This window comes from Amaranthus tricolor, chromosome 8 (genome assembly GCF_026212465.1).
Source record: "Amaranthus tricolor cultivar Red isolate AtriRed21 chromosome 8, ASM2621246v1, whole genome shotgun sequence".
Taxonomy (NCBI): Eukaryota; Viridiplantae; Streptophyta; class Magnoliopsida; order Caryophyllales; family Amaranthaceae; genus Amaranthus; species Amaranthus tricolor.
Window position 1 is genome coordinate 26912384 of NC_080054.1, and position 26928 is coordinate 26939311.

The window sequence follows — 26928 nt, forward strand, 5'->3', positions numbered from 1 at the left end:
AAATTTTTCAATCTTTTTATTAAATAGTATGATAAATTAGAAGAACACACTAAAACTCATTTTCATTTGGACAATGGTCTTATCTCTTAGGAGTAATAAATATATATTAGTGTAAGATGAAACTTTAGGGTGCAAGTTTTACAATGCCACCTTACACCTAGAGCTGCATATTAGAATGTTGGGCGGGCCTTTGAGTATGATATTTCAAGTTGCATTGAAACGGTTACTAGTTTTATGTACATGCACACAAATATTTTGTTGATTTGATGGATTATTTCGCGGTGGAGTCGAGTCAACGAGCCATTTCGATTAAAGGGATCGAATTAGGTCAAGTCGAGGATAAGGATGATGAGCACAAATTTCCGTTTATGTTGTAATAGAGGTTATACTGTGAGTGTCAAATTTTTTTGATTACAGGGTACGTAGACTGAGAAAAAGAAAGGATATGTGAGTATCGAACTCAAAACATCTCTTAAAAGTGATACTTGCTCTTTAATTGAGGCAATCTCAATTCTCATTGTCAAAATTTAAAAGGCGCTACTACAACAAATTACGGCACCAGCTAATTAAGTAAAAACTATATAAGTAAAAAAATAATTACATATACACGTCTTAATCTATAACCAATAGGAAATAAGCATAATCAATTATTAGATATAATTATATGTTATTATTATATAACAAAATTTTCCAATGAGATCGCCACACCCGTGGGATGTAACCGCCTCGAGTTATGAAGGCAAACACTAACTGGAATTTAGTATTAATCAAGCGGAAGCTTACTTTTGCCAACACAATTAAGGGGTTACTTAAAGGTCAAACCAATATTCAAGTATAATACTTGAACCAAACCAAAGCAATATAACGGAAGTCTTAACTGTCCAAAATATAGGAAAATTACAACCAAATCGAAATAAGTCCAAAGTTCACATGACATCCTTAAAATAGTCTAAATCTAAACTAACAGTCTCTCAAATAAAATAATGAGATCTAAACAAAGGGGAGTCATACTCCAACTCAGGTTCATCTTCCGCTCGCATATCCATTCTCCGTCGAGGTGCCATAGGGGTTTACTCTAAAAACAAAACCATTGGAAAAACATACAAAACATAGTATCAGCAAAAAGGCTGAGTATAAACACACTGGTGTCCGTCAAACAAGTTATTGAAACCTTTTTTTTTTTTGAGTAAATTCATTTTGAAATATGCTTTTTCATTTGATAAATCATATTATGATTCAAATCCAGTTCAATGGCTCTATAGTCATTTCAAATTCTCATTTTTCATCATAAATCATAAGATCTCAATGGATCCAAATCAATTTCAAACTCATATCATAAGTTTACATGGGTACTCTGTGAGTCATCCTGTGACTCGTTTGGTAGTCGGTCTACCGTCCGCGACATGTCCGGCAAGTGTAACACAATGGTATTGTGAACAATACGCGCTCAGCATTGGTGAGCCGTTTAATCATGCACACAACATTTGCTGTGGCATATGTACCCGCCATTTAGGCTAAAACATTTTTTTGTACATAATATATATTTTGTAATCTTAATAGCATTTGAAAGTCAAAAATATTAACTTTTTCCATATGATAAACATCTTTTATTTGCACATAGCAAAACATACTTTATTTGCAACTTAGCAAAATCAAATCATAATATTTCCCACATGGCTAAAACATGCTTAGCATAATCATATCATTAAACATAACCTTTGTATTATATTGGGGCATCACTAGCATGTATGGAAATGCATCGTAACAAAAAGTAATTAAAGTTCAATATGATTTTTTTTTTTTTTAAGGAAACCACTAAAATGTTTCGTTTCAATCCTTCTCAAAGTAAATATAACTAAAAGGGTTTTGAAATTCATTCAAAACAACTAGAATATGATTCATAAGTCTATAAAATCCTTACGACAGAAGATTTCATAAAACACTATTTTCTTAAATACGAGATAGTTTTGCAGGTATTAAAATCGGTAATTGATTTACAAAGTACATATTAATTCTCCAACAAGGCCCAAATTAATCAAGTCATTATAATACCTTATTTAAAATGAATTTAAGGTTGTCCCATCAGATTATAATTGGTTATGCGAATTTATAACGATCTTACAATTATTTTCGACAATTTGGGTATTTACCGTTATTTAAATGGTGTCTTAAATCCGTAAAATTTATAAACCATCTAATTTAAACTTAATTTATACTATGAGGCAGTAGGTTATTAATATAAATATAATTTTTTTATATAGGTTTATTTTTACCCAAATTTAATTAACAATATTACATTTTTTAATAAATAAACATTTTCTATTAATTTGATAAATTAGTAAATAATTAATAATTTATTTTATAAAATTATACCAAAGTTCTAGAAGTCATATAACATGTTTATTAGGCCATTTGAACTTATAAAACTCATGTATGATGTTTTATTATTTGTATAGACATTTTATCGATAAATAAAATAAAATAGCTTTAAAATTATTTGAGTCCGATTAAAATATTAAAAAAAAATTATATGATATTCCAGAAGCTATTTTAAGGAGTATAAAATTTTACATAACGATTAAAAATCATGTGGAGTATTTTTAATAATTAATATCGTTATTTTACCGATAAACCGAATAAAATTTATTTAAGTCCATATATGGTCACGAAAATCCATATAAATTTTTAACATGTATCTACTGATTATATAAGTGTCTCATAAAATTTTCATGTCCAAAAGACGTCATTTAGTATTTATTTTATATTTTACCGTTTTCAAACTTACCGATTATTAATAAACGAGTAAAAATTATTAAGGTCCTTAAATGTCAACGAAATCTTCCCAAACTTTTACCAATTTTACCTACTGTCCATATAAGTATGTGATAAAAATTTCAAGTCCATATGTCTTTGTTTGGTAATTATTTTATATTTTATCATTTTACAATTTACCGTTAAACAATTTAACGATTATTCAAAAATTATAAAAAAAAAATTCAAAACTAAATATATTCTGGCCAAATCTTGTTGGAGACATTATAATATGTTTTTATTAATTATTTTTGATGATGAAGAGTTCATCTAATACCATGTTTTATAATAAGAGTATTTAGCACCTTAAAATCCATTAAAATATCAATTTAACGAATAATCTCAACAAAAAGTATTCAAGAAATTTTCTTAACATATGGCTACTGAAAATTTCTCTTAAAATGAATTTAAAATGTTTTCAAATTCATATAATCATTTCCATCACAATAACTTTCACAAAGTAGTGTTAAACATGCCTTTAAACATACAATAATTTATAAAATCAACATGCATGATGCCCACAATAATAATACATGTAATAAATTATTCTATACTCAAATTTATCATTTTCACATCATTTTTCAAGATTTAAGAACTTCACTTTGGGAATTTATTTTTTTTTTTTAAAAAGAAGTTTATACACAAACTTGCCCAACTTGTTCTTAAATCCTTTAAAAATCACCCCATGTGACATACCTCGACTCCAAGCCTATATAATTATTCCGTAAGCTCCCACGTAAGCTCCTACGCGTTCTTAGAAGTGGTTCTAACTTTGGGTCCTTGCCCTTCAAGTCTCAACTCCAACTCTTCAACTAAACCTATTGCATTTATCCAAAAATCAATAATAATTTTGGATTTCTAATATGCACTTAACTTTTCCTAGTTAGAGTTGTTAGACTAATACTTGTGATGATTTTAACATATTTGGAGTATACTTATTATGTTGAGCAACATAATTAGTTAAGTCTCATAATTTTACTTGAATCCTTTAAGTAACAAAATTTATATGTTTGTAGAAATGCATCATCTTACTTTCTATTATGGCCTATTTTTATAGATTTATAAATGATGATTTTCTTAGTTTAGAGATAAAATATTCATTTTATAATGATCTTAGTTTATAGAAAGATTCATGTAAAAAAAATATTTTACATGAACAAGTTTTAACAAAAACTAGTGGAATAAAGAAATGAACATAACTTACTCTATACTTGGTGGATTTCTTCAAGTTTGGTGTCTATGGAAAGCTCTTAAGATGAAGTTTATTTTTATGGGAGATTTGAGTTTATAAACATAAATTTTCAGAAGTTTTAGATGGATTTTTGAAGAAGATTTGATGAGAAAAGAAGGTGTTTTAGTTATTGAAAGTTTAGAGGATTCTAGTGTTTGTTCATGGATGAACTTGGGAGCAATGTGTTGGGATTTATGGCTGAATAATAATTCAGAAAATTGAGTGCTTTTGCTTCAAATATTTGCCTCTTGCATGCTTGTAATGATGCACAAGCTTTGGGTAGAACAAAAGGGGTTTTGGGTAGTGTGATTGGCTTGAGTGTGTAAGTGAACAAGGAGCTACTAAGGGGATTTGGGACAGCTATATTAGCTGCTGTTTGGGGCTGATTTGGAGTGTTTTTTGTCCTCAATTTGGTCTATTATAGTATAAGAAAGGTTTATCTAAGATAGTTTAAAGTTTGAGTAAAAATTATTGTACATGTAACAAGTTATGTAACTTGTACTTCATGTTTGAAAATCACTTGTATATGTGAGAAATATTTAATTTACTCCCATCATGGTTATATAATATGCTTGGGTAATAATTAAATTTTTTTTTTGAACTGTTTATGGGTAGTTGCTCAACTTTAAGTTTTACCTCCAAAGTTTACGTTATTTGTTTCGATTCATAATCATGTTACGAATTAACAAGTTTTTAATCATCGTAGAGATTTTTCAAATTACTACCATCACTAATTAAATTATAATTAGTAACGAACAAATATATAAGAAAAAAAATTAGGCGCTAAAAACGACTAATGAAATCTTCTAACAATACGACTGTTTCAGTCTTCCCTTCTTACAAGAGTTTCGTCCTCGAAACTAACTCAAACTAATGGTTATAAATACATCACTCAAATAAGTAAGGGTATCTAATTAACATGTCGTCCTCTTTTTCCCAAGTAGCACTATCGGCATCCTGTCCACTCCATAGCACTTTCACAAGTGGGATCGTGCGGCTACGGAGTTTTCTAACCTCTCGACCTAGGATCCTCAGGGGCCTTTCCTCATACTGCAAGCTTTCAACAAGCTGAATCGGCTCATACTGGAGAACATGTGATGGATCAAACACATACCGGCGCAATTGCGACACATGGAACACATTGTGAACCTTAGCTAATTGTGGGGGTAATGCTAACTCATAAGCTACCTCCCCAACTCTACGCAAAATCTCATAGGGTCCAATGTACTGAGGATCAAGCTTCCCCTGCATTCCGAACCTCTTGATTCCCTTTGTTGGCGAGACTTTAAGGAACACCTTCTCACCGACTTGGAACTCAAGTTTCCTCCTCCTACGATCTGCGTAGGATTTCTGTCGATCTTGGGCAGCCTTCATCCGGTCTCTAATGATTCTGACTTGTTCAGCGGTCTCTCTGATCATTTCTGGTCCAACGAGCACGCCGGGCCTCCCGGTATCCCAATAAAGTGGTGTCCTACACCTTTGGCCATACAAGGCCTCATATGGAGCCATACCAATACTACTCTGATAACTATTGTTGTAGGACAATTCTATCAACGGTAAGATGTCCTCCCACGAACACTGAAAATCAAGGACACATGCCCGAAGCATATCCTCTAGAGTCTGGATGGTCCTCTCCGTCTGCCCATCTGTAGCTGGGTGAAAAGCGGTGCTATAATTAAGGGTCGTGCCGAATGCCCTTTGTAGCTCATTCCAAAATCGAGCCACAAATTTTGGATCTCGATCTGAAACTATTGTCATCGGTATACCATGTAGTCTAAGTACTTCTTTCACATAAGCATCAGCCAATTGTTTTGCTTTCCAAGTTACTTTAGCAGGAATAAATCTGTGAGTCTTAGTGAGTCGATCAACAATCACCCAAATAGAATTATTTCCTCTTCTCGAACGGGGCAATCCAACAACAAAGTCCATACTCACTGATTCCCACTTCCACTTAGGCACGGGAAGTGGTTGCAATTCCCCCGGAGTGCGCTGGTGGTCAATCTTGACTTGCTGACATACTAGACATCGAGCTATGAAATCCTCGACATCCTTCTTCATGTTCATCCACCAAAAGTATTGTTTTAAATCTGCTAGCATCTTATCCCGTCCTGGGTGGACAGAATACATAGTCGAATGTGCCTCCTTGAGTATTTTCTCTATCAATTCAGGATCTCGGGGCACACATAACCTTCCCTTTAGATGAATACTCCCATCTTTAGCAATACTGAAGTCTTTAACTGCACCCTTTTCAATACCAATCTTCAACTCTGACAAGAAGTCATCATACTGTTGTAGCTCACGGATCTCCTCATGTAGACTCGGTGTTGTACTCACAGCATTGAGAATGTTGTCGTATGATCCCTTCTTAACCATAATCAATTCTAGCTCCTTCATCTCCACATAAATCTCGTAGGGCACTGAAATTAGTCCATTAATGACCATTCTCGGTTTTCGGCTTAAGGCATCTGCTACACGGTTTGCCTTCCCGGGATGATATTCCAAAGTGAGGTCATAATCTTTCATCAATTCTAGCCACCTTCTCTGCCTCATGTTAAGCTCCTTCTGTGTAAACAGATAAGTCAAACTCTTGTGATCGGTGTAGATCTTGTAAGTAGTGCCGTAGAGATAATGCCTCCAAATTTTTAAGGCAAATATGACTCCGGCTAATTCTAAATCGTGCACTGGATAGTTCTTCTCATTTGGCCTCAATTGTCTCGATGCGTAGGCAATCACTTTCCCCTCTTGCATGAGTACACAACCCAAGCCCTCTAAAGATGCGTCACTGTATACCGTGAACTCTTTCCCATCCTCGGGCAATACAAGCACTGGAGCCGTTGTTAACCTTTTCTTCAATTCTAGGAAAGCGTCCTCACACTTTTGTGACCACACAAACTTGGTATTCTTTCGAACCAAACTTGTGATCGATAGTGCGATCTTAGAAAACCCATCAACATATCTTCGGTAATAACCTGCCAAACCCATAAAGCTTCTTACCTCAGTTACACTAGTCGGTGCTGGCCAATCAATGATAGTCCTTATCTTCTCGGGGTCCACTGTTATGCCATCTTTTGAGATTACATGACCTAGGAAGACAACTCGATCCAACCAGAATTCACTCTTGCTCAACTTCCCATAAAAGCTTCTTTCCCTCAATCGTGTTAATACCAATCTTAAGTGCTCCTCATGATCTTTCTCTGTCTTAGAGTACACCAAGATATCATCAATGAAAACCACAACAAATTTATCAAGATAGTCATGGAATGTTCGATTCATCAAGTCCATGAATGCTGCAGGGGCATTGGTTAACCCAAACGGCATCACTCTAAACTCATAGTGCCCATATCTGGTGCGGAAAGCAGTTTTAGGAATGTCTTCCTCCGCTATCCTCAACTGATGGTAACCAGATCTCAGGTCAATTTTAGAGAAAACTCCGGCTCCTTTCAACTGGTCAAATAAATCATCAATTCTAGGAAGTGGGTACTTGTTCTTGATGGTTATTTTGTTCAGCTCTCGGTAGTCAATGCATAGCCTCAAAGACCCATCTTTCTTCTTCACAAACAACACTGGAGCTCCCCATGGTGATACACTTGGTCTGATAAACCCTTTATCTTGTAACTCCTCGAGTTGGGTTTTTAGTTCAGCCAACTCAAGTGGTGCCATTCTATATGGTGCCTTTGAAATCGGGCTTGACCCTGGAACTAGGTCAATGTGAAAATCAATCTCTCTCTTTGGAGGTAACCCAGGTAGATCATCAGGGAATACATCAGAAAATTCTTGCACTATCAAGATCTGACTTGAGTCGACCTCCTTGTATGTTGACTCGCTCATGTGGTAGACCTGGGCTTCCCCACCTCTCTTTGGAAAGGTTGTAAGCCTCTCAATCATCTCTGGCTCAATATTAGGTATGGTCCCATCACTAAAAGCTACTTGTTCCCCTGGATTTTTCTCAACCTTTACATTCCTCTCATAGCGCTCAATCACTGCCCTGTGTTTACCTAGCCAGTCCATTCCTAGAATGATATCAAACCCTCCTAAGTCAAATACAATCAGGTCTACATAGAACTCCTTAGCCTGGATTACTAATGGGCAATCAATCAACTTTGTATTACATGATACCGTTGATCCGTCGGGTAACTCAACTCTATGCATTATAGGGCATACATTAACATAACAGTCCAAAGATCTCACAAATGACTTAGAAACATAAGACTTGTCGGCCCCGGAATCAAATAAGACACGGACGGACTTACCAAGCAATAACAGTAATCCGGAAATGACTTTACCTTCTGTCTTAGGACTCAAGGTGCTAGGCTCCTTTGCTGTAGTAATGGCAAAGAATTTTCCTCCTCTCAGGCGCTGGTTCCCTTGGCCTCCAGAAGATGAGGCTTTATTGCCTCCTTTATATTCAAGGCGAAGCTGAGAATTATTGTTACGCTGGTTCCCTTGATTTCCTAAGTATCGTGCTCCACCATTTCCGGGGTTTCTCCGGTTCTTGCCCCAACAATCTCGAGCCAAATGACCTGGTTTTCCACAATTCAGACACACACCCTTACCCTCACAGTTGACTCCCTTAGAGTGCCATTTCTTGCATCTATCACACAGTTGACTTTTTAGCGGGTTGGAGTTTTGTGGGTTTCTGTTGCTGTTGAAGCGGTTTTGGTTTTGATTCCCCTTGAAGTTTCCCTCAGCTCTGGGCTTCTTGCTCTGACCTCCCTGGTCTCCTCCAGATCTCTTTTTCCTCGCATCTTCCTCTCTCTTGCAGACCATTTCTTTCTCCACAGCATGTTCATACATAGCTTGAAAAGACTCATATTAACCCATCAACTTTTGGTAGCTGAAGTTGAGACCATTGTAGAAGCGATCCATCTTTTTCTTTTCATCAAGCACATAATCTGGGGCAAATCGAGCCAACTCCAAGAACTTGTTAGCATATTCGGTAACGCTAAGAGAATGCTGCCTCAAGTAAAGAAATTCTGATTCTTTTTGTCTCTGTAGAGCAGCTGGGTAGAACCTCTCCCTTAGTTTCTTCAAGAAATCTTCCAATCTCCAACTAGTGGGTTGTGTTGCTCCACCAGCAGATGTGGAGGCAGCTGAGACACCTTTTAGGGCTCTCCACCAAAGCTCTGCAGGTCCCACTAGATAGAATGCTGCAAGTTTAACCTTAAGATTTTCTGGACAATTTACCACCTCAAGAATTTTCTCGGTTTCATTGATCCAATCTTCAAGGACAACTGGATCTGTAGCACCATTGTAGGTCTTAGGCCTGTGGGTAGCAAGCCTTTTGTAAAACTTAGTCTCGTCATCCACATTAGCATGTTGGTTGGCTATGAACTAGACTAATTGAGCATTGGTCTCTTGAATGACTCTGAGTTGCTCGGTTAGGAGATTCAATTGGGCTTGAGGATCCATTCTTTCCCCAATTTCCTCTAGGTTCCTGCCAAGAGGTAATAACTAATTAATAATTATGCCTTTAAGACAAATAGATATGTACTTGCATAACACACTTTCTTAACTTTATTGATTTAATGACTTAATAACTTCATCAATTTCCATCCCATTGGATCACTTGTTTAGCAGTTTTAACACTTTTAACGATGATTCCTCAACTTAATTTACCACCATGCATAGGTAACTTAACCACATAATTGGATCATCACTTGCTTATAAGAAACCTTTAAGATTTCTAGTTTACTAATGGTACTTAGTAATCTGATTTAAGTTAGACTTACTACTTAAATCATTTCTTTACCAATAATCCCTAAATTTTAAGCTCATTTCTTAATTACTTCCATGAGTTACTCGTTCTCTAATTTTCCTGATATTTTAGACAAGCTTCCAAAGCCTTGGCTCTGATACCAACTGTAACCGCCTCGAATTATGAAGGCAAATACTAACTGGAATTTAGTATTAATCAAGCGGAAGCTTACTTTTGCCAACACAATTAAGGGGTTACTTAAAGGTCAAACCAATATTCAAGTATAATACTTGAACCAAACCAAAGCAATATAACGGAAGTCTTAACTGTCCAAAATATAGAAAAATTACAACCAAATCGAAATAAGTCCAAAGTTCACATGACATCCTTAAAATAGTCTAAATCTAAACTAACAGTCTCTCAAATAAAATAACGAGATCTAAACAAAGGGGAGTTATACTCCAACTCAGGTTCATCTTCCGCTCGCATATCCATTCTCCGTCGAGGTGCCATAGGGGTTTACTCTAAAAACAAAACCATTGGAAAAACATACAAAGCATAGTATCAGCAAAAAGGCTGAGTATAAACACACTGGTGTTCGTCAAACAAGTTATTGAAACCTTTTTTTTTTAAAAAGAAGTTTATACACAAACTTGCCCAACTTGTTCTTAAATCCTTTAAAAATCACCCCATGTGACATACCTCGACTCCAAGCCTATATAATTATTCCGTAAGCTCCCACGTAAGCTCCTACGCGTTCTTAGAAGTGGTTCTAACTTTGGGTCCTTGCCCTTCAAGTCTCAACTCCAACTCTTCAACTAAACCTATTGCATTTATCCAAAAATCAATAATAATTTTGGATTTCTAATATGCACTTAACTTTTCCTAGTTAGAGTTGTTAGACTAATACTTGTGATGATTTTAACATATTTGGAGTATACTTATTATGTTGAGCAACATAATTAGTTAAGTCTCATAATTTTACTTGAATCCTTTAAGTAACAAAATTTATATGTTTGTAGAAATGCATCATCTTACTTTCTATTATGGCCTATTTTTATAGATTTATAAATGATGATTTTCTTAGTTTAGAGATAAAATATTCATTTTATAATGATCTTAGTTTATAGAAAGATTCATGTAAAAAAAATATTTTACATGAACAAGTTTTAACAAAAACTAGTGGAATAAAGAAATGAACATAACTTACTCTATACTTGGTGGATTTCTTCAAGTTTGGTGTCTATGGAAAGCTCTTAAGATGAAGATTATTTTTATGGGAGATTTGAGTTTATAAACATAAATTTTCAGAAGTTTTAGATGGATTTTTGAAGAAGATTTGATGAGAAAAGAAGGTGTTTTAGTTATTGAAAGTTTAGAGGATTCTAGTGTTTGTTCATGGATGAACTTGGGAGCAATGTGTTGGGATTTATGGCTGAATAATAATTCAGAAAATTGAGTGCTTTTGCTTCAAATATTTGCCTCTTGCATGCTTGTAATGATGCACAAGCTTTGGGTAGAACAAAAGGGGTTTTGGGTAGTGTGATTGGCTTGAGTGTGTAAGTGAACAAGGAGCTACTAAGGGGATTTGGGACAGCTATATTAGCTGCTGTTTGGGGCTGATTTGGAGTGTTTTTTGTCCTCAATTTGGTCTATTATAGTATAAGAAAGGTTTATCTAAGATAGTTTAAAGTTTGAGTAAAAATTATTGTACATGTAACAAGTTATGTAACTTGTACTTCATGTTTGAAAATCACTTGTATATGTGAGAAATATTTAATTTACTCCCATCATGGTTATATAATATGCTTGGGTAATAATTAAATTTTTTTTTTGAACTGTTTATGGGTAGTTGCTCAACTTTAAGTTTTACCTCCAAAGTTTACGTTATTTGTTTCGATTCATAATCATGTTACGAATTAACAAGTTTCTAATCATCGTAGAGATTTTTCAAATTACTACCATCACTAATTAAATTATAATTAGTAACGAACAAATATATAAGAAAAAAAATTAGGCGCTAAAAACGACTAATGAAATCTTCTAACAATACGACTGTTTCATGGGACCTCGAACTCATATCACAATTTTTTTTTACCTATCAACTCCGTCTCCAAGGCTTCAAATACACATTTTAAAGATAAAAACACATACTCTTAGCCTTAACATTCATCTCTAAAGGTTAAGTTTATTTATTAAATTACTTTCTTCGTTCCAAATTACTTGCAACATTGCCTTTTAGCACAAGTATTAAAAAATATCATTGTCAAGTATATAATGTCTATAATATCCTCAAAAATAGTAGGTAAAAAGTTGATAATATATAAAGTGAGAATAAAGTAGCGGTAAAATAAAAAAATTATTTAGTTACTTTTAGCTAAAAAGGATAATGTTGTAAGTATTGTAAAATATCCAAAGAGATAAGTGTTGCAAGGGGAAAGTATTAGTAGTACTACTCCAAGGCTCCAACAATTAATTAAAATGTGAATTCTAAGAATAAAACTAAAACATTGAATTTATTAGGATAAAACTAAAAGACACCACTAAATTAAAATACTTTTAAAAATCTTAAGTAAAATGCAATTACATCATCAAATCTAGTCCGTTCGTTTCATATCGTTTGTTATGTTTAGAATATATTCGTATGGATTATGTATGTTTTGATGTGTTTTATACATATATTTTTTTAAATATTTATAAAATAAATTTACAAATATTAAGAGTTAGATTATTATACTTATAAAATATAAAAAATATTAAACATAACCAATATTGTAATACAAAGAAATGAATATTGGTAAATATTAGATGCACTATACACTATCCATAGACCCGTTGGATCGGATATAATCATATAAGACAAGTTGTAGCACTGATAGAGTGATTGGTTGACAAAATTATAAGATCATAGAATACAAGAAATGGTGGGGTACTAACTAATTATATTCACCGACGCTTTGAATAGCAGTTGGAGAGTTATTTTGAAATAATATTGGGTGACCTTTGTGGTACCATTATTTTACTAAACTTGATTACAAATACAAAATACTAGTATAAAGTGAACCGTATATTTATTTACTAATTAGCTGCTAAACTAATTTAGTTGTCTATTTCGATGTTTGGTCGAGCCTTGAGTATAATATATTAGGTCGTTGGAACAGGGTCAGCCTTGAATTTTAAGAGGCCTAAGAGCAAGACAAAATAAAAGTATGGGCACCTAACTAAATATGCTATCATAAGCCCTTAACATATAAATATTAAAGTGTCGCTTTTCTTATTTTTTGAATGGGCCTGAAGCACATAACCCTCTTGCCCCCTCATAGAGCCGAGCCTGTGTCGAATTAATTGCGATTCCTGAGTATAAGTAAATATTACTTGATTATTTGATTTAAATTTTATGATATAGATCAACTCTAGTTGTCATTCTTCTCTCTTTTATTCATTTCACAATTTAATATTAAAATATTTTTACTTAATTATTCCAATCATGATTTAGGCAGATCCGACCTATATTTAAGTGTTATTAATAAATACTGTGCATACATACAAACATACTATCATGCGTAAGCGTCACAAAACACAAATGTGGCCATTATTTAAGTGTTGGGACAAAATACCCAAATTTTTATAAATTTATGGCAAGAACTAATTTGGATCAATATGAGTTTGACTTGATATATAATCCATTATTTATAGGTCCACTTTCACCGTTGCTTAATTTATTATCACCCCACAATATTAAATAACATTATTTCTTTATTAAATAAATTGTCAAAAATACCTTGACTGTCTCACTTGACTATTTGACTATATTTGCCCTTGACCACCAAACTTCTTCTTTAATGCGTCGCAAAATTAGCACTATATTACTTCTATTCCAAGACTTTTAAGAATAGATAATCGGGTTTTGTCTAAGTGACGGTATATATTATAATTTTCATAAGGCTATTTTAGATATTTTAGAAACCCTGAGCGAAAATTAGAATACAAAGTATGTGCATATTTCATTTTTTAAAAAATATTATTGAGAGAATATTAGTCGTTTTTTTTTTCTGTTTACATGCACAAGACAATGCTTTCCCTATTTAACCCAATAAAATACAACGTTAACAATATGTGGACTTAGCTACTTAGATTCAATGTTTTCTCTGAAAAAGAAAATATCAAACAATTCCGAGTAATCACTACCCAAAAATAATTGATTATTGAAAAACAATGTTATGTAGTCATTAACAACGTATGTATAACTATTATGAAAATCATTGACATGAATTATGCTATTACTAATGCGTGTTATACTTTTAAATAAAAATAATATAATTATTAATTTATAATTAAAAAAGTGTATATATTAAAAAATTAAACCCTTGGTAACAAAAGGAAAAGATTTTTCCAGAGTAAGATCATTTATTTTGCGTAACTAAAAATCTCATTGTACTATTTTATATATAATGTGGTATGTTATTTGATGATTAAAATATAACATTTATATCTTTTTATTCTTGGTAAGATAACTTTTTGTTAATTAAATTTCTATCATAAAAGTAAAAAGAAAAAATTTTAACTATTATAATAACTTAAGATAGTAGCTATTAATTTGGCGCAACTAAATAATTGTGACATCAAAACTACAACAAAGGGTAAAATTATTAAACTAAATTTTATTAATTGGTGAAAAAAAAAAATGATGAGTGAAGAGAGAAATTGTGTTTGTGTAGCAGATTAAAAATACAATTCTTAAATATGTTTTAATGAAATGCTAATATTACCTTCATTTTGAATATATTTGCAATTAATTGTGATATTTTGTGTGAAAAAATATTTTGTGTGAAAAAATATTATTATTATTTGCAAGTATAATAAAATGGAGGAAGTATATACTTTATTTTCGATTTTTCATATATTCATGTATAGTAAATTAGTTAATCATATTATTTTATTTTATTTTATTTTCATTATGATTTACAAGATATTATATATTATTAAGACTTTATTCTACAGCATTATATAAATAAAAGAATATTGTACAACTTTAAATCAAACGCCACTAATTCTTAAGTGAGACGGTCTCACGGTGAGATCATTTCTATTGGGCTGACCCGATATATATTTTTTTGTCTTAAAATAATCACTTATAACGTTAAAGCAATCACTTAAAATTTTAATTTAATCAGTTTTTATAGTTTTATGATGATTACTCATAACCTTAACACGATTACTTATCATCTTAAAGTAAACAATTGAAAAAATGGGCTATTATATAGACCCGTCTCATGGAGAGATGATTTCATACAATACTAGCTAATCAAACGCATATTAAAGAATCTTTGTAATAAAGCCCAATTAAACTATTAGTTTGATGTGAAACACCCAATTAAACTGCTTTTGAAGGAAATTAGAGTATTAAAGGAAAAATACTAATTCATAACATCTTTGTTACCTAAAAAATTATTTGTCAAATCAGTCAAACAAATTGAAACAAAGACAGTATTAATATTTATCACTCTAATGGAAATACTAGCTAACAAGGATGGGAATTATTAATTTATTAAGGATGGATGGTATAGAAACTCTAGTACATTTTATAGTATATATTGCGGGCTTAATTATTATCTTAAATTTTTGGTTGATTTCGTTTCTTGACATAGTATCAAAAATTCAAGTGACAGGTTCGAATCTCATTTATCATACCCCTTATTTCAAGTGTATATAATAGTTAGCACAACATATGAGGAGCGCATGTATATTTTCATCTATATTTCTAGCCCAAATAACTTTTTATAATAGATTGTAATAGAATATAAAACCTATATCAGTACATTAAGTTTTTAATTATTTACTTAAACTTTTAATTGAGTCGATGTTTTGACAAAGTGGGACTTGAGTGTTCAATAATAGAAGTTTTTATAAACATTTATTTTATTATTGGCTTGTGATTTTACATAGATAGTAATTATTGGGCATTGAGAAAGAGGAAGAAAAATACAATAAAGAAGACATCAAGTATCTCGTGAGCCTTATTTTGTTTTGTGTTACTAATAATGTCCTAAAAGTTGACTTCAAGAGACTTAAATCTTGTCAATGTCCTACAAGTTGACTTCTCTTAGAGACTTAAATCTTGTCTCATGGACATATATATTTTTTTACTATTTCGTTTGTATTTGTAATCCCAATTCTACTAGACTTCCCAAATTTTCAAATAAAATATTATGAATTGACGGTTTATTTTTTAATTTTCATTTACATATTTAACTTATATTTTTATTTAATTCATATATTTATCTTATTATTGCATATTATTTATTTTTATTTTTATTTTTTTTATTTTTTCACTAAATATATATAAGACAATTTTAGGGGGACAAAGGAAGTAATGAAAGATATAAGCTAAGGTCAATTCTTGTGTTGTAACTATATAAACCACCAAGTTATGGACACGCTTCTTTAACTTAATTTTGTCTCATTTTAAAAGTCAAATTAGGATGAGTATCATATTTCTGTATTTTGTATTATATATATATATATATATATATATATATATATATATATATATATATATATATATAATATTTTATATGTATTTATTAGTTTTCCACATGACTCACGTTAAAGACTTTGCACAAGATATATCACAAATAATAAATAAAACTGATTACAAAAATTATTTTGAAAACAAAACAATACAAAGTAGAACTATATACAAAATTAAAACATGTTTGGGTGATTTAAGTTGTCTTTTAATATTTATAATAATAATAATAATGCCTTAATTCAAAGTCTTAAATATAGGTCTATCAAATTATAAAACAAATTTACAATATTTTCATTCAGCGTTATTTTTGTACCAATTTGAATAATAAATCGGTTGAATTTTTATGACAAAGTGAATATAATTTTTTCATTATTATTTTTCAACACATTAATTTACTCTTTTTTATTTTTCAACATATTAATTATAAGATACTTTACTTTATAAAATAATTTTAATGCTTATAATACACAACGTACTTTATATATCATATCCCCATATATAATTTCCTTTTATTTAACTAAAAAAACCTAACATATTTTGAATAACTAGATAGAAATTGATGAAAAGTGATTGGAAAATAATTTACTTTTTGAAATAATTCATTAATTATAGTTTGTTTTACCAATATGATATTGTCCATTAGTATAAAATATATTATTATAGTTTTTCTTGAGACATTATTATTTATTTATGTATTTTTTATTACATAATAGGCTGAGAGGAGGTGATTAAATATGGTTCTTACCTCTTGATATATTGACTATATATTAGAGCTAGTTAAAACCACAAATAATACTTTAATAAGATAATCTACCCTTCATAATCTCACTAATATAGTCTATTAATTATCACAAATTACTCTCATAATTAATGTAAACTAATCTAATCTAATTATTGCGATTCAAACGCATTTAATTATTCAAAACATCTTTGACTAATCATATGTGCATTAAATTTGGTTTACTTTATCTTTTCTAGCTTGGAAGATATTGTTTACACCTTATAAGTAGTGTACGGAATTTTCATTAATTTGAGTTTATTTGTTTTAATATTGAACTTTAAACTTAATTTTATTTAGAATAATTTTTCTTTTTTTTTATTTAATTTGGATAAATTTATTTACGTAAAAATTCTATTTTTTATGTAAAGATACATTAATATCATCATCATCATCATCCTATCCAGTACATCCCGCTCATTGAAAAACTAAAGCCATGGTCTGGGGAGCGAAAAACGGCGGCAACTCATATCCATAAAGGAGAGCGCAACCAAAGGAATTTCCCGAAGATAAAGAGACGTAATAACACATGGAAAATAACTTAAAGGCCTAAAAAAAAGAGAAGGATCACTACAAAAAGAAAACAAAGAACTAATAGAAAGGAAACGATAAAAACAAGAGGTTAAGAACACTAAAAGGTAAACTAAAAGGACATCAGTTTTCTAAGACATGGATATGGTGTCTCCAACTACTCCTATCCCTAATTAGGTTCGCAGAGAGGTTTAACTCATGCAAGTCAACACTTATTTGCTCATCCCAAGTTCTCCTAGGTCTTCCTCGCCTCCTTTTTACCCTCTACTATGATGCTTTCTACCCACCTGACAGGGGCGTCGAAAGTCTTTCTCTGCACATGACCAAACCACCTCAATTTATTTTTGCGCATTTTTCCAGATATAGGGGCTACCCCTAGTTTGTCCCTAAACTCTTGGTTCTTAATTCGATCCATTAATGTGTGCCCACACATCCACCTCAGCATACGCATTTCTGTAACTTCCATCTTATGTTCGAATATCTTTTTTAGAGGCCAACATTCGATCCCATATAGTAGAGCAGGTCTGATTGCCGCTCGGTAGAATTTTCATTTTAACTTGCTTGGGAATTTCTTATCACACAGCACTGCAGTGGCTACTCGCCACTTGAGCCAACCCGCATGTATACGATGATTTACATCCCCGTCAATCTCCCCACCCCTTTGAATGATCGATCCCAAATACTTGTACTTGGTTGTACTCTTAACAACTGTTTCCTCTATGGACACCTCTGATTCACCTACCGGTTGTGTCCCACTAAAGTCACTGCACAAATACTCGGTCTTCGTATGGCTAATGCGCAATCCTTTTCCTTCTAAAGCTTCCCTCCACTCATCCAATTCGTTACTAACCTCCTCTTTAGTTTCTACTACCAGCAATATGTCGTCCGCGAATATCATGCACCACGGTACCGTCTCCCAAATAGATTTAGAAATCTCTTCCATTATGACAGTAAAAATGAAAGGGCTTAGAGCCGATCCTTAATGTAGTCCCACTTTAACCGGAAAAGGCTCTGTTATCCCCACCGATGTTTGAATGCTAGTCGAAACTCTGTCATACATATCCCGTATGACCTCAATGTACACTGAAGAAATCCCTCTAGCCTTGAGGGCCTTGAGACTATCCTAGATGACACGTCATGATATGCTATCATACACTTTCTCCAAGTCAATGAACACCATATGCAGATCTTTCTTTCGCTCCCTAAACATACATTAACAAATATTTAAAAAACAAATATTCTTAACAAATTATATATAATCAAATTGGTTCGTATGATGACATCTAAACAAGTATTTCATTTCTAAAGTTAATGTGATAGCGCCACATCGGAAAAACTTGCATGTTTTAATATATACTTCAATAGATAGTTAAATAGACGAGCTAAATTCTTTTATAATCGTATATTACAGCTGCCTCTATTGATGAATTTAATTATAAAAAAGGTTATGTATATTGTTTAAGGTTATATTATACTCCTTTCATTTTCATATGTTCTTTCCAAATAGAATTTACGAAATTTAACATTAAACTTTAACTACAATTTCTCATCGATGTATAAGAAAAAAAAAACATATTCATGTGAAATCTTCTTAGATTCGTCTCATTATATACCTTTTAAATATCAACTTTTTAGAAATTTTAAAAAGTCACAATTAAAATTATTGATTTTAAAGTTAGCATTGAGATCTGCAAAAAAAAAAAGGTAAATAAAAAGAACATTCATTATAATATTGAATCATATTAGGGTTTAAAAGAAAACCTGATAAATATAAGTATATAACTGGAATCGGAATCCAACTGTGTTCAAGATCCATTCCAATCTCTATTCACAACCTTAGAAAAGTTGTATTCACTCATAATCAACTGTTCAATACAATTATTCAAAACAAATTGATACTGCATTTTTTACAAAAACAAAAGTGATCAGCTATAATTGAAAATTTAACTGAAAACTTGAAAAAGGCACAACATAAACTATACAAGCCTGGAATTTAAAGCCAATAAATGGATCTGTAGTTGTATATTCTGCTTTTGGAAATGCCAAATATATTTGATTCTGCTTTCTGTGTGTGTAAGTATGATCAAATACTGGAGATGGGAAAATTATCTCCCGGATAATTCAGCAGCTGATATGGATCGATCTGAAGCGAATTTAAACAATTGAGCGTAAGTAAAAGGAATTGTTTTTTGGTAAGGCAAAGAAATTGAGCTTCGACAGAGCAAAGCCGTAACTTGTGGGTTGCGTTTTCTTTCGATTAGATTGGAGCTCTGTGCGATTCAACAACAATGATAAACAACACAAATTATTCAGACGACGGATTATAAATAGACTTACAGGAGAAGAATTAAGCTTTATTTTGAGAGCTATTTCGACCCATTTTGTGACAACTTCATCTTGAGGTCCTTTAAAGCATCGACAACTTCTGTATCGAGATTGTGCTTGAGAAGCTTTCCTTGCATGGAAGTAGATCTGAAAAATAACATATAAATAAGGTTGTATGTATATAATGCAGGACATATGTGCACCAACTGATGTTCATATGACAAAGCTCAAGAGTTACTACCACTTCCCGTTTTGACTAAAAGACGCACCTTTGCTCTTGAAGCATTCTTTCCATTTCTTTCTTTGTAGACTTGATCTGAAATTCATAGCAAAATCAAGGGTGATTGAATAGTCCGAGTTGATCGGAGTTAACTAGCACCTTTTACCCGCACTTTAAAAAGGTCAGCACTACCAAAATAAAATAGGTTTACTTGGCTTGACATTGGGTTTGTTCGGCGTAGCAGTTCCATTAGCATTTAGTGGTTTAACTAGGTCAAAATGTTCTTCAAATCTCATTTTGTATGTACGAGGTATGTGCAACTATCCCACCCATTCCTAGTCACAAACAAGGGTAAATGAGGAGGGTTGTCGTAAGTAGGTACCAACTACCACAAACGTTATCAGTTATCACTTCCATGAGCAAACGCTAAATCTATCTTTTGGGATTAAGTCTTCAAAATGAAGAAAAGGGTAAACAAAGAGGGTTAAAGCAAATAGATGAGTGTAGTTCGGGTCGGGCTTTTGTCCTCAAATTAGTATATATGGCATAGATGAGCAAAGATGCGCACATACCCATACACCAGTCATGAGGCCAACAAAAAGAATGACCAGTATAACATAATTAGACAATTAAATCACTTTGTTAATTTGCGAATTGCTAAAAATGATCCTAAAATAGCACAAAACTGACCATAATTCGCTTTTTTTGATTCGCGAATCGTAAGGAGATTAGTGAATCATGTGACAGTGCGAATGACTATAGTTTCTTCATCTATACTAGACTTTAAGATTATAACAATAAACACAAATACAGAACCAAATTCCATCCGTCCAACACTACATCTATATGGCTCCTTAGCCTAATATTCAAAGTTGTTAATTAATTTATGGATAAACTACTTATATTATACAAAATGAAAACAATCACCTTATGTGTCATTTTGCTTCACAATACACCATAATTAAGATAAAAACTTATATTATGTCTCTCAATAAAATTCGTGTAAAACTTAACTTGCCCATAATACGGAGTACAATTTAATATAGGAGCAGCAACTTAAAAGTTATTGAGACAGATATCTTTCTGATATAAAACAAATCAGGCAAAAAGAACACAGACATCACAGTTGGCAGCTTACCTCAGAAACTAGTGCCTTGCTGCTCCAAACAAACGCTCCCTGAGATTGTGTGATTGACCATATAAGCAACTAAAACACAATAAACAGTCCAAAAAGATTCTTTCTGGGCAATCATTTTCCTGTAAGAACCCTGAATTGACTCTCCTCTGAATGAAAGCATGCAGGCACTTCCAATAAATGAGTACCCTTTTCTCTGAAATCTACCCTCAGTTTACAGTGATTCAATTTTTTCAAATTTCCATTCTTGCTTGGAAATTATATAGACAAGAATGCTTACCGCTCCATAAGCTGCATGCTGTTGAGCAAGATCAGACGTTACAACCCACACCTTTGGGCAACCATCTTCCCTCAATGCCACAACCTGTCTCCACAAATAAGAAAACAGTTGAGTTACTATGCTAGTGCTAAGCAAACAGAAGTAAAAGTTTCAAGCAGCATATCTTATTAACTAAATTGAATAGATTCAACTGTAAAGTAGATAAATAAATAGATATCTGTGAACAAGTGTTGCGCCATTGTAACATAATTCGCAAGTTAATTCGCTTTTTGAATTTGTGATTCGCTCAAAATGACCCTAAAATAGCCCAAACCGACTATAATTCGCTTTTTTCATTTGCGATTCACAGGGAGACTAGTGAATCATGTGATAGTGTGTAGGGCAATGGTATATGTGTTAAAGAATTTGGAGTCAGATTGATCATAAGATCAAAAGATGCACGTGAATGGAATCAAGACCTTTAGTTATCCATCTTCTTTAGTAAAAAAAAGGTAATAATCAAGTTTGTAGCCCTCGAAAACTTCAATATGAAGACTTTGACAAACTCCTCCTCTTAGCACGGGTTATTTAGGTATACAGAGAGAAAGCTAGACAAAAAAAGAGACTGAGCACAATGAAAACAGAGCAGGGCAAGAGCCAGAATTCATGTGGAGAAAGAGAATACAGCAAAAGAAAGATTAGGAGCAATCCCAGTTCAATCATAAATAAGTTAATATTTAAAGTAATTAGCGCATGCGTGCACACAATCTAAATGTGTACCTCCTTTTCTATCCATGCATCAGCACAGGACTCTGCTGAGTAAATTATATCCACCCTGCATTTGCACAATCATAGCAGTTTTAGAAAATTTTCAAATGAATATAAAGAACATTGACATGCTTTTCTACTAACTTAATGGGGCTGAGATGGAAAAAATACTAGTATATTTAGGTAGGTAATGACAGTAAATTATTGGCAGCTGCAGAAGATGACCTGCCAGCTGCTATCACAAGAAACAGCACTAACAGTAGCTGTCTGGTCCAGTTTTACTTATAGCAGCCCAAAGCTAACGTTCATACGCCTATATTACTCTGATTATGCATTATGCTACCTCTCCTTCAAATTCAATAGTTAGAAGGATAAACAAGAGGAGCTCCAAGGCCCAAGCCTATGCTCAAGCTTACTACAAAACTCTTTCTTCACATTATAATGCTTTATAATGACTGCATCTTGATTTTTACCGATGAAGACCACAATAAACTTAAAAGGTGAAGAGAAGACTTTTGAGCATCAGAATAACATACCCTGCAAATGTTTCTTTGTGGGTAGGTAGTCCAGACATCATAGCATCAAATACAACCACCACCTTTACTTCTGTTAATTTTGGAAATTTAGGAATAAGTGGTTGCTCTTAGAAGTTGACAGAAAAATTGCAACCAATGCAAGCCACGCCATTGCAGAGTACATGGAAAGTTCATACAGTCCACAAATGCAAGCAAACGCCAAAAAGATTCTCTCCACCAATATGCAGATGTTGAGAATATGGACAGATTAACTTGCAAGAACTATCACATTTCCTTTTTTAAATTAAAAAAAAATATTACATTTTGCATATGCAAAATTGCAACTAGAGGAACAATTTTAGAGTTACGAATTATGACGCATTTAACTTGGCTTTTTATGTCATTCAAAATATCTGATATGCAAAAGTATCTATTTGCAAATTGCCTAATTTGAGAAGCAAAGCACAAACCTCTTACCAAGCTGAACTGAACAAGTTCATCCACTAGCTTTTGCCTCGCAACATCAAGTCGTCCATTCATGAAATGCTTCTTCAGTTTCACCCAGTAACCACAGACATTATAACCATCAACAAGCAAGACAGGGACAGCACTGTCGATATCCTGATTTGTACTGCATTAGATTTTCAAAAAGAGATAACTTTATCAAAAAAAGATTAAAAAAATAAGTTCAGCAGAAAGATTTTCCAGGTAAGAAAATTACTAATAAAGTGACAAGGTTGGATCCTTGTAGAGTTCTGTATCTGGTGGAAGGTCCTCCTTCTCCAACTTCTTGCGACGATAGCTAGTGGCTGGCTTAGGTGTGCTGGATTTTCTTTTCTGGAACTCCTACATAACACGGAAATCGGGAAACTAAAATTCTATTCATCACATCTAACAAAATTTCTTCACATACTGGAAAATTTAGTACCTTCCACAACTTCAGAAACTGCAAATTCTGCTTTACATTTGATGTGATCCTTGGAGGCGGTTCAGAATCCTGCGGGGCATAAAAATTATTTAAAAATCTTTGTCGATGTCTATCCAGGAGGCCCATGCGTGCAATGCTTATAAGAATCCCATTAGCAAAAACTCCAAAACAGCTGCAGAAGCAATCTTCATTTAATAGAATGCAGATGCTTCTCAGGTTCTTAATCCAGTGGAAACACAAGAGAAAAGGAGAGTGAATTGGTAATAAGTACAACATACCCCACCCCATCCCAGCCGCCCTATACTCACCCGCCCATAGTGCAAAAATATGCTTTTGATCAAGAAAAAAAAAAAACAAATCTCATGGTCTATGCAGATAACTTTTTGCAATCGTCCAGTCGTGGTAAGCTCAAAAACCTTGCATCATAGAGTGGCAATAAGGTGATATTGCAATGTGCACCACAACGTACCCACAATCTACTACTTTATAATATTTGGTAAAAATTATTTTTCTAATTTTAAAAATATTGTTATTGCCAAATTTGCCGAAATTTACGGGTAATTAAATTGTTTATTCATTTGTGAATGTGAACATGCTTAAGTTTTAAAATTTATTATGGACATTGTTTATTCAAGATATAATATTATAACTTTTTATATATTTTGTATATTGTACCATCGGATTATAAATAGTATCCTTCATGGCCTCATTCATTTGTTACTCATTACTTGTACTTTTCTTTCTCTTCTCATCATTGGTTGGGATGTGCCTTAGTTTTGAAAAGCGCGCCTCAAGTAGAGGCTCGAGAAATCGTTTTTCTTGGTCTACGTTAAGTGAGATACAAAAGACGTGTGCTTTGTGATTTTTTATTGGAAGAAACTTTCTTTTAATAATTTTTCTTATAACAATTAGACCAAAAAAAGTGTTCTTGTTAGTTCTTATCTTTTTCTTCTCTTCCTATAGCTTTATTAAGTAAACCTATTGTGAGTAACACTCACTTGGCTAACATAAATTAATACACTTTAGCGAGCTACCACAGCCCACAGGTCATCTTAGAACACTTTTATGACACTCTTTCTCATAACTCAGCCTTACTTTGCAACACTTTGCTTGGCTACATGAACACACCACTGTCAAGTCTCAATCACAGTTAAAAAGAGGCATGCGTATGATGTATCAGCCTAAGTTGCAAAAATTTTCAAATTTACTTAATGTAGTTGCCATTATAAAGGTGTAAAAAAATGCGTTTTAGGCCATTTCAAGAGTACTCACAGTCTAACCAATATTTGGTGTACGACAACCAAATCACCTCATTACTGCATCATTGTTATCATGACAACAATCGCAACCCAAATCACAATTTTGCACTATTTTTCACCGAAAAAATTATCTAGAATAATACAACATTTTGGCTATTTCCCTACAATAATACCAACTTTTGAATACAACTTAGAGGGTTTTCCCTAGTAAGTGTTAAACAAACTATAGGAGATTATATGAAAAAAAATTGGTAAATTAGTTATATACTAAAGTCAAGTTGATGTTATTCATTATTAATCAAAACTTGTATTATCGTAAGTAAATTAACGAAAGGTTGTATTACGCATGGTAATTTTTCTTTTTCACCCACTTTTACTACAAGTCTACAACATCATAAAGCAACTACTCACATCAAACATAGTGAAAATTGCAGAATACTTAAATACATTCGTTTCAACTAAAATGTGGGATCATCTAACAAAACAAAGGTGCAGTTTTTCTAGTATTTCAAGGTCTAAACATCTAGTAGCTAAATAATTATTCTAATCCAGGGAAATTTGAGAAATGCCCAAATGCCCACCAGAAAAACAAATGAAAAATAAATCATAAAATTGAAAAGGACGATAGAAGAGTACCTTAGATGGCTGTGCTTGAGACTTCTTGGAATTCCCAGCAATGATAATGGTACCACAACCACAAGGTAAAGTGATCAATCTAGAACCTGTTTTCATAGTCGTTTCCCACTTGTCTAATTATTTGATTTTCCCTTTTTAGGGTTTCAAGGATTTGGGAATTGCAGTGACAATCATTGGATAATCTGATAGTAATTATAAAAATTGGGGTTCAAATTAAAATTAACTTTTCCTATTGAATTGAAATCAACAAAACAAGAGTATATTATCAGTTCCCAAAGCGTCAAGAAATATGATGAAACGAAGAAAAAGCGTCACCAGCAATGGGATTATGCATTGAGTACTGAGTATTGACAGAGACTATACGTCTATACCCAACTAACCCAACTTCAAGAAAACGTAAGGCTATAAGCAACCCAACGAATCTTTGCTAGGCTGCCGCCAATAAATTTTGAGTAAAAAAAATGATTATAACAAAAAGAATTAATATCTAATAGTACATAAATAAGAAATCAATTAAATTGCATTGATGAAATTACAAAAATGTTAAAAGGTATGTATACAAGATCAAAAGAAAATGCGGGATTCAATTTTCAAATATGAAAGTTATAGCAAGTATGGAAATGGTAGCGAAAACAAATAAGACAATCTAAATAGCAAACGTAGCGTGTAGGAAGTATTATTTATTGTATGGATTTGCCTTTCATTTGTTTTTCATTTAAGAAAAATATTCTATAATGTCCACAATTTTTTTTTAATATTACAATTGGAAGAATCATTTTTTTATCAATGGTATTTAAAACTATAAGCTCGTCTTGTATCGAACAACATTTATTTATATTGAACAACATGGCATCATATTGAAAAACTCATTTTTTTGCTTATATCAATTTCATTTATCCAAAACCACACATTTATTTATTTTTCCTTTTCTTTCCTATAAATAAGTAGTAATTTCAATATTTATCTAATTTTACAATAGAAAAAATTATCTAGAATAATCCAATTTTTTCATGATTTTCCTACAATGATCTCACCTATTGATTAATCATAAATAATCCCAACTTTATGGGGTATATACCTAGAGCAAACTTGGATAATTCAATAATCTGCTATAATAGGTAATTCACCAAAAAAGTAAACTGAAAATTAATTTAAAATTAGAGAAAAATTTAAAAAATTACATTAAAAATACTAAATAATTAAAAAACTTAAAATTTTTTAATATTTTCTTAGATATTTTATTTTAATTATTTTTTTTAATAAAATTAAAACTTACTATAGCAAGTCACCCAGTTATCGAGTTTA

General features: G+C 32.3%; 1 protein-coding gene and 2 long non-coding RNA genes across 5 annotated transcripts; all 3 read right to left on the reverse strand.

Annotated features, from left to right (window-relative positions):
- Nucleotides 1–861: 861 nt before the first annotated feature.
- LOC130821366 (uncharacterized) lies at nucleotides 862–4373 on the reverse strand. Its single transcript, XR_009045359.1, has 3 exons — nucleotides 4016–4373; nucleotides 3508–3629; nucleotides 862–1075 (listed from the first exon to the last, which is right to left on the reverse strand). It is a non-coding gene; the product is annotated as an uncharacterized LOC130821366 (long non-coding RNA).
- A 5589-nt stretch (nucleotides 4374–9962) lies between these two features.
- On the reverse strand, nucleotides 9963–11337 carry LOC130821367 (uncharacterized). Its single transcript, XR_009045360.1, has 3 exons — nucleotides 10948–11337; nucleotides 10440–10561; nucleotides 9963–10261 (listed from the first exon to the last, which is right to left on the reverse strand). It is a non-coding gene; the product is annotated as an uncharacterized LOC130821367 (long non-coding RNA).
- A 6214-nt stretch (nucleotides 11338–17551) lies between these two features.
- On the reverse strand, nucleotides 17552–26166 carry LOC130820536 (uncharacterized). Of its 3 annotated transcripts, XR_009045222.1 has the most exons (12): nucleotides 25624–26166; nucleotides 23729–23797; nucleotides 23522–23646; nucleotides 23271–23431; nucleotides 22822–22891; nucleotides 22298–22352; nucleotides 21539–21622; nucleotides 21262–21300; nucleotides 20173–20219; nucleotides 19916–20050; nucleotides 19340–19721; nucleotides 17552–18780 (listed from the first exon to the last, which is right to left on the reverse strand). XR_009045222.1 is itself a non-coding variant. In XM_057685950.1 (11 exons), exons 1-10 carry the CDS (start codon nucleotides 25717–25719, stop codon nucleotides 19945–19947), a joined length of 852 nt encoding a protein of 283 aa, XP_057541933.1. In that variant the 5' UTR covers nucleotides 25720–26166; the 3' UTR covers nucleotides 19318–19721; nucleotides 19916–19944. The 3 variants fall into 3 exon arrangements, 1 of the variants encoding a protein (XP_057541933.1); XM_057685950.1 differs by lacking the exon at nucleotides 17552–18780 and having other exon boundaries at nucleotides 19318–19721; XR_009045223.1 differs by lacking the exons at nucleotides 17552–18780; nucleotides 19340–19721 and having other exon boundaries at nucleotides 19959–20050; nucleotides 21262–21407; nucleotides 25624–26070.
- Nucleotides 26167–26928: the final 762 nt, after the last annotated feature.

Bases quoted from the DNA above. Each gene is read 5' to 3' on its own strand.
- LOC130820536 (XM_057685950.1), bottom strand. From the start codon at position 25,719: ATGAAAACAGGTTCTAGATTGATCACTTTACCTTGTGGTTGTGGTACC. The intron at 23,647-23,728 runs GTACTAAATTTT...CGTGTTATGTAG, and splicing joins AGTTTCTGAAGTTGTGGAAG to GAGTTCCAGAAAAGAAAATC. The intron at 20,051-20,172 runs GTGCGTCTTTTA...GTTATTTTTCAG, and splicing joins AGAATGCTTCAAGAGCAAAG to ATCTACTTCCATGCAAGGAA.